General features: G+C 35.2%; 1 protein-coding gene across 2 annotated transcripts in view; it reads right to left on the bottom strand.

Annotated features, from left to right (window-relative positions):
* The window catches only part of LOC138709162 (uncharacterized), a 42,737-nt gene extending 33,814 nt beyond the window's left edge, over positions 1-8,923 (bottom strand). Inside the window, exons 1-2 of one of the 2 annotated variants that reach the window (XM_069839725.1) lie at positions 8,800-8,912; positions 29-75 (exon numbers count right to left, since the gene is read on the bottom strand). In XM_069839725.1, coding sequence (XP_069695826.1) covers positions 29-74 — 46 coding nt within the window. In that variant the 5' untranslated portion in view covers position 75; positions 8,800-8,912. Of the gene's footprint in view, positions 1-28; positions 76-8,799 lie in introns of both variants that reach the window. The other variant, XM_069839716.1, reaches the window with a different exon arrangement.
* Between the last annotated feature and the right edge of the window lie 215 nt (positions 8,924-9,138).

A 9,138-nucleotide genomic window follows, 5' to 3' on the forward strand; every position in this document is an offset into this window, starting at 1 on the left:
TCCTTACCTAGTGCAGTAACTGCGTTACCTGATTCTCTGCTACAAAAGGCCAAAATCAGCACCAACAGCAGCATTCTGAAACGAACACCGTACAGGCTTTTATCACTGAATTGGTTAATTTTATTTTTATTTGGTTATTTAACGACTCTGTATCAACTACTACGTAGGTTATTTAGCGTCGATGGACTTGATGATAGCGAGATGGTATTTGGCGAGATGAGGTCGAGGATTCGCCATAGATTACCTGACATTTGCCTTACAGTTTGGTGAAACCTTGGAAAAACACAACCAAGTAATGAGCCCAATTGGGAATCGAACCCACGCCCGAGCGCAACTGCGGATCAGCAGGCAAGTGCCTTAGCCGACTGAACTATGCCGTTGGCCGGTTAATTTTATAATATTAACAGATATTCGCTATTGTGGTTTTGAATTACATTTTAATTAGCTTGCTTTAAATATCATGATATCGATTATCTATATTCTTCATTATTCTATTTAGTGCGCAGGATTGACTAATATTGTAACGCTGAGTATTTCTTTGGTGGGTAGCAGTTAAAATGTTTTTAATAGATTCTCGGTTGGTTGGTTGGTTGGTTGGTTTGGCTGATGTTGGGTCTTCAAGATGTTGAACATTGTAAATATTTGCAATGGATTGACTGATGTTTACATGGTTGTTGAATATCATATACTGCAGGAATAGCTGATGTTGGCCATAAGGTATTGAATAATAATTAGGAGAATTATTGCCTAGAACATATTTGCGAACAAATGACTTTCTAAATATTAATCATTAAGGTATTGAACTTATAAATGTGGAGACAGCCCCGTATTTAGGTAGTGTACGCCCATAGGCCCTTATTTTGCACTCCTTATAAAAAAAAGAAAAAGTGGTATGAAACAATTTATAACATATACTACTATACGGTACGGTACCTACTTAAAGTATGTATCTCCGATGTAGGAAAATATTGAAAATTTATTTTCAGCTCGGGTTTTTTATTTCAAAATTTTACCGTCCCTAAGAATTTGCCGACCTGGATCCGGGCCCATGCGTAAATACGGAACTGTGTGGAGAGCTTCATTGGCTGGTGCTTCTCGTTAAGATATTGAATGTCAATTTCTGTGATGTTAGTTTGATTGATGCTCGTAATATAATCAATTGTTTTGGTCAGATAAATTAGCTGATGTTTGTCATTAATATATTAAACGATATCAAATTATTTTAATACTGAAAATGCGTTGAATGGTTTTTGTCATTAAGTTATTGAACGTAATCACTTGTTAGGGTGACCAGATTCACATCGATGAAAAAGAGAACATAAAGATTAAAAAAGGAGGACCTTGTTCGAAAACAGAGGACAGAAAATATGTATTTAGATTTGGGCTTATTATACATGTACCGGTAGTTTCAATTCAGTAAATATCTATTTTATTACAAAATATTTACAGTACTGTATAGATTTAGGTTTATATCATACTCTTTAAAAGTATATTAATATCTATGTTATTACAAAATAATTATGAAAAATTAATAATAATGATTTTACAGTTATCTACACCTCAAAGTCAAGGAAACTACATTAATTGAATCGATTATTTCGAAAACGTAACATGCTACATATTCGCGCATGTTACTTTTTTTTAACCAGAGTGCTATTTAATCTTTCCTATAACATATTGTTAAAAATCATAAAATAAGTCACATATTTCATCTAGAGAAATGGATAAGAAATGGACTTTTAGTTTGGTTAAAGTAATAAATGGAACTGAAGTAGTTTGCGCAGAACAGTACCGGTACATATTATGTTTTCGAAATAACCGATCCAATTATTAAAGAGGACAGATAATATCTATTTAGATTTAGGCTTAGGCCTATATTATACTTACAACTGACACCTCCATAATACTTTTGAGACTATCACAGTTGAATAGTACTCGAGTTATACCTTGAAAACCACACACAGAACAATGAACAGTGAGCAACACGACGTGACGTGGCTATGTTGTATTTGTGTGGTTCAGGCAGCAACCATGATGAAACATCATAGCATATGAGGCCCCTATTGGCCACATGGATAAGGCGAGTGCTGTTGTGGCAGTAGGCGAGGATAAGGCAAATTCTGAAGAGTTAGTCATATTTCAGGCAGATTGAGTAAGTTTTGTTGTGCTTAGATGAACATACAGATGCAGGCAGCTATCAATGAAAGATATGTATCCTTTCCATTCCAATTTTTACAAATGTAGCTTCAAATTGCAACAAGACTATTTCATTGTGAAATACATCAGGTTATCTAAGCCACAACGAAACAGATTTATGAAACTCGAAGGCTCTCAGAACGCAGTTACTGTGAAATACTTCGTGAAAGTAGCGCAATGCAAAACATTTGAGCTTCAGATGTATCAGAAAATACTTCTTGCCGTACTAAACGTATTCAAAGATTGAATTCAGAGTTTAGCTCGAAATCATGACGGACAGCTACCAACTGAAAAGAGAGGAGACAGGCGATCCCAAATACATGCATGGGCCCAAGAGATTGTCTGTTAAGAAATTGATAGAATCAAAGTGATTGAGTCGCACTATTGTCGAGCTAAAGAGTGCGACAGTACCTGTCAAGCGTTATGAACATCAGCAAGCTTTGGCGCATATATTATATTAATGCAGCTGAACCTCACTTCTGAGTGAAGAAAACATTTTTCGTTAAAATATTTTCCTTGGACTATAAATCGGGTTTGGCACACCTGTGACAGATCCATGTTCATGATACATTGAACTTTTGGCCGATATAAAGACAGAGACTGGCTGTGCAAAAAAAAGAACACTCTAATGATTGATCTCAGGATTCACAAACTTCGAGGAAAAGCATTCTTCCAGAAACTAAAGGAAGTAGGTGATAATCTAGTAACATTTTCCTTCGATTGTCAGAAGAACTTAGTGAACCCTGAAGTGCCACACCAAATAGCATATTATAGCAGATAAATATATAGGCTACTTGCAATTTTACTGTTGTGGAAGGGTCTTCAATGCACAAGTATCACCAGAAAATGTACCGGTATTTATTTACACTGGATGAACCACAAATTCCAAAAGGGAAGGGGGGAGGTCCGGAGCTTCTAGATGTTTGATTTCAATTTCCTGATTCATATTATAATTAAAATTATGTCAATATATATTTTATTACAGCATAGGTCTACTTGTGATAAAACTTAATAATATACTGTAAAATGATTTTACAGTAAGCTACGTATGAAAGCAACGACAATAAGAAATATGAGCAAAGAGAGTTATGATCGTTGGCAAAGAGTATATTCCGTCGTTGTTTCTGCTGCTACCTACAGGCAAATTACTTGAGAAAGGCGTTAAATGAGATAATTTCAAAATATCAGGCATAGAAGTTACGAAAAGGAGAACATTTCTTGATTTTTTTTTAAATCCGCCCGGACCCCGGGCAAAGGCCTAAAAAGGAGGACATGTCCGGCCAATTTATTTATTTTATTTGGTTATTTTACGACGCTGTATCAACATCTAGGTTATTTAGCGTCTGAATGAAATGAAGGTGATAATCCCGGTGAAATGAGTCCGGGGTCCAGCACCGAAAGTTACCCAGCATTTGCTCGTATTGGGTTGGAAAACCCCGGAAAAAGCCTCAACCAGGTAACTTGCCCCGACCGGGATTCGAACCCGGGCCACCTGGTTTCGCGGCCAGACGCGCTGACCGTTACTCCACAGGTGTGGACTGTCCGGACAAAAGAGGACGTCTGGTCACCCTACTTGTTGAGGCATATCGTCTCCTGTTTGCAGCCAAATTTTTCAATTTACCAGAAGCATCGGTTCGTATGGCGTTCACGTTGTCATTCTAGTTGACGACAACAAAAAAGATATAGAAATAAATAAAGACAATTCATAGTCCATAATTATTATTTACATGTTCATAAAAATAAAAAATTGAACATCTACGTTTCCAGCTGTTTTAAAATGGCACCACGTAGTTGCCTCTGGCACTAACCGGCAGATGCAGCAAACGGTAGTCATCTTCAGAGGTTTTGTGTGGATGCTTGCATTCCAGGTGTCCCAGAAGTGCAGAAGAAATTTAATGGATGGTAGAAGAGGCCAAAACAATTTTTTTTTTGTCAGACAACTTATAGTCGACATTGCACCATTAGCCCACTAGGGCCTGGTATTGTAACTCGTGGAGAATCTTCATTAAGAGATAATAAGAGAATGTCATAAAAAAAGCCTGTAGAGCATACTTCAGTATGCTTGTCAGACTTAACATCAAATATAGTTTCTTAATGCTCGCTACCAACATTAACTCCCAAACACATTGCAACCAGACTAAACCCTGCATGATCATCCGCGACTTAACTCCATACAGAGTGAGCTGACTGATGAACTAATAATATTAGTGTGCGTATTTTATAAGTTGGGTAGAACGTTTATGAAACAGAATTCAGTCAGATAATAGAATTATTTTTATAAGTCTAGTAATATTTGGTAAAATTATTAATGTGTTTATAAAAGACGCTCCAGTATTTGATAGTAAATCTTATCAGGAGACTGTCTGCCACACACAGTATAATGCGCAATAGGCTTACATTAGGTTTATGGATACCTCCGAAATCTTCTATCGTTTTCAGTATAGGTACCCACTACCAAAGGGGAAAAAATCACGGCGCAATTAGTAACTGATGCAGACGTTCAACAGAATGTTTTCAAAAATAAAAAGGAAATAGTTTATCTTTTCAAATAATCTTTAAATATAAACACTAATACACATATTTTTGCACTTTCTCTCTCTCTCTCTCTCTCTCTTTTTTTTTTTTTTTTTTTTTTTTCATGTTGTATCCGAGCTTCAATTTTTCGAAACAAGTTTAGGACCATAAAGCCTAGCCTAATAAAATTCTGATGATTGGGGTTATCTGCTTCGAAAACCTGAATCTGTTTTAAAACTCATGTCCATTTATATTTCAAAGTGATGCACTCTATTTCGAATAATTCTTGACCGCCGTGATTGTTCAGTAATATTGATCACTTACTCCTCATCACTCATAAATTCTTGGAAAACATGTCATATCGTTGTTGTTCCTGCAATAACTCCTATGTGCAAAATATACAATTTTTCAGTAGGAAGAAAAAACACATTTGTTCATCCTATGGCAGTCGTACGTAGGAGACTGTGAATTATTAAATTTTCGAAACAAAGAAATATAATTACATATAGGAGATTTTATTATTTGCTGTATCACTATTTAAGTTATTTAATAGAGCAAAAAACTGAAAATCGATAAATGTCACATAGGAGTTATTGCAGGAACAACGACGATATCCATATGTAGGTATGTCATATCCATATGCCATTTTGCCTTGAACTGCAGTTTAAACGACAGAGGACTACCGATCAAGTTAAACTCAAGTTAACTCAAGATTAACTGGTAGTTAAGGTTTGTAATACGAAGCAGAACGAAAAACTTGAGTTTAAATTGAACGTAAGGTTTAAATGGCGTTAGAACCGGGAGGATTGTTTATTTAGCTGGTACGCTGCAACCAACATCTTATTTTCAGCCCGCCTTAACGACAAAACCTACTTGCACTTTCTCCAAGAAAGCACGTGGTTGCAGCATGATAGTCACACAGCACATCTCACAACAGATTTTTCCTTATTTTGTAATAAGTGTAAAATGATTGCTTGGAAGACCATTTACTATAACAAATATTAAGATTATTGTTATTTAGTCAACTGCCCGAAGACAGGTTTGAACGTCAAAATAAAACTAATAAGACATCATTCGTGAGACAACTAAGGCAGGAGATAATGAGGTAGGTTGGCCAGTTCCTTTCCCCCTCTATCGCACACATCACTGACTATTAACATATTAACTAATCACATTTCATACAAATAATTGTTCTTCCTCTGACATACCGTCAAGCCTGATAATAGATTACATATCAGCCAGAACCTCATTCGGAGATGTATGTATTGAGGTAATGTTGCATTATTTTTTCTAATCAATCAATCAATCAATCAAAGGACATCATGGAGCATGTCGACTCCATGTCGATTTCACAAAACGCTTTCACTTTGTTCTGACTTTTCGATGGTAGACAATGAAAACCACGTAACTCCATGAGACTGTGAAAACCACTTTATTCCATTAACCAGCGCAGAAAAATCTGATGCGTAACCTGTTGAGAACACGAACTAAGTGTCGCGATCTAAGGGAAAAAATGAAAACCTCGTATCTCCCGCGGTATTTTGTTTGTGCTGAAAACCTTGCATCTCCAAGTACCGCCATTGTGTGTAGACTGAAAAGTAACATTCTATAATATTTTAGTGTTTTCTATGTGATTTGATCTTGTGTAGTGAATACAACTCTGATTCCTAACTAAAGGTACATACGTAACAATAATAATAATAATAATAATAATAATAATAATAATAATAATAATAATTTATTATAATGTAACTATTAATGCTTATAAATGATGCTGATTAAATTAATGTGGAATTGCGTGTTTTTCACCGCGCATGGCAGTGTTCATGTGGCTACTTACGAGAAACAGAGAGAGAGAGAGAGAGACAGAGAGAGAGAGAGTGAATATCCTTTGCACGTGGACCGAAAAAATGAGGTAAGAAGAGAAGCCAAAAACCTTGTTAAATCAGGGCCGGCTAGGGCGTTTACCATGGACCTCCAAGTCCTTTTGCTATCTCCCAGATTACAGGCGTCTGCATTATATTACAAAAGTAAATTGCAGATCCACAACTTTACTATCTATGACCTTCAAAGAAATGATGGCTACTGCTTCCTGTGGAATGAGTGTGAAGGTATGAATGCTTCAGAGTTTGCCAGCATAGTTGTGCATTTTATTGAAACTAATATCAAAGATGATTCAGAAATTATTTTCTGTAGTGATGGATGCACCTACCAGAATCGCAACTCAATCATGAGTAATGCACTGGCTCGTTTGGCAAAACAGAAGGGCATAACTATAACTCAGAAGTTTTTAGAGAAAGGTCACATTCAAATGGAGTGTGACTCCATGTATGCCATAATAGAAAATCGATTGAGAAACAGACAGATATACAGTTCTGCTGGATAAGTTGAGGTTTGTGCTACTGTAAGGCTAAAGCCCAAACCCTATGTCGTGAAATACTTGGACTATAGATTTTTCAAGGCTTTTGACAAACTGGCATTATATTCGTCTATTCGACTTTGGTCACGACTTGGGTTCCTACAGTGACTGATATCCGATGTTTGAAGTATGATCTCTCAGGCGGAATTCAGTACAAATTGAAATTCAGTGACACATGGCAGACATTTCCACGAATAATGTCTAATATTTACAACTCATTTGAAGTTCCTGCTCTGTACAGTTCTTCTCCACTGAAGATCAAAGCAGAAAGTATGCACATTTGCAGCAGCTTAAGGAAGTCATTCCAAAGGATCATAATTATTTGTATGATAATTTATCAGTCTGAACAAAAGCAATTGAAGTTAAATGGCAAGCTGATATCTTGCTACAAGGGGTCTTGTATAGCTTTAATTTGTACATGATTTAAAATATTTAACTGCTTATACATTGAACTTCTGTAATAACATTTTCTATTATTACTGTAAGATTTTTGCTTTTGTCTCACTCTGTACTAAAATAATGTGTTACTATTTTTTTTTTTTCACTAGCCATGCAAAAAGTTGTACCAATGTTACTGTGTGTTCCAATCATAAAAGATTGCACTACCCTATTTATTACACAAATTAAGAATGTTCTTTTTAATACTGAAATTAGTTTTCATTACTATGGAATTATAATCTTGAAGTACCTTAAAATAATGAAAGTTTTGTATTATTGTATCCTTTTATACAAACTTAAAATAACCACGTTCACTTTCTTGTATTACTGTAAGTACCTCGTATCTCCAGTTTCAATCCAGAATATCACAATGAAAAACTCGGAACTCCATATTCAAAGAGAGATTTGAAAGTACATTGATTTCTCTAATCTATTAATAACTAGGCTTGTACTAGTAGTAAAAACTGTAGCAACTATCTCTGTATCACTTTATACGTTTCTTAAAAACAGTTATTTATTTCTCCTGTAAAATTTACCGAAATGGAGTTACAAGGTTTTCATTACCTACCATCGTTTTGCTAGATTCTCCCAGTTGTTAATTCCCATATCCATGCATTCCTTCTGAATTTCATCTTTTCATGTACTTGGAGGTCTTTCCAGTGGTCTTGTGTTGTTAAAGTATGTATGTATGTATGTATGTATGTATGTATGTATGTATGTATGTATGTATGTATGTATATGTATGTGTATATATATATATATATATTTGTTTGTTTTGCGCTGCTGGAGTCATCCATACGTATAACATATCCTGCTCATTATTTTTCTAAGAATTTAAATTTTAAAATCGTAAATAATAATCTATTCAAAATCTTTTAAATCGAAAAACAGATTTTTACTTAATTATTTTATGTTCTAAGCGATTATAGGCTATTATACTCGTAGTTCAGTTACCGGTATTGATAATGTTAATGTATCTTTATTGATATTGGTTGTGATTAATCCAATACAGTGCTACGTGTTCTTATGGATAATATGTAGCAAGCTGTCGTTATAATAAAATCTAGTTTTATTTGAAATTGAAAAAGAAAGAAGTGGAAACTAATTAAAAATATACAGTAAAGTATACGAAGTTTCAACGTTAGTTCTAATGAAGTAATTGTGCAAGCGAAATCGTTTTCCGTTCTACAGATCACTTTTTCTCTACAACCAACGACATTTTCATTTCTTACCTTCTTTATTGTTTTCACGAATGATTTTTGCTTTCATTGCACTTTTCTTCGTTTTCATCCATTGTCATAAAATGTTGTCGAGCAGCACGCGTTCACTACATCGTATCCGTGGCTAACTAGTTTCGTTAGCTACGATGTGCTACGATCGTATCGCAAGGATCGGAAGAAAAAAAAACAATCTTTGTTATGTAACCGCGTTCATTACATCGTATCGCACGCATCGACTATCGATAAATCCGTCCACGATTCTTGGACGTGCGATCATGTTCTAATGCGTGCGATCACGTTCTTCTTTAATAAATCAATTGTAATTGCTCAACTGTCAATATTACGTTATGC

The sequence above is a fragment of the Periplaneta americana genome, chromosome 1 (assembly GCF_040183065.1).
Source record: "Periplaneta americana isolate PAMFEO1 chromosome 1, P.americana_PAMFEO1_priV1, whole genome shotgun sequence".
In the NCBI taxonomy this organism is placed as follows: domain Eukaryota; kingdom Metazoa; phylum Arthropoda; class Insecta; order Blattodea; family Blattidae; genus Periplaneta; species Periplaneta americana.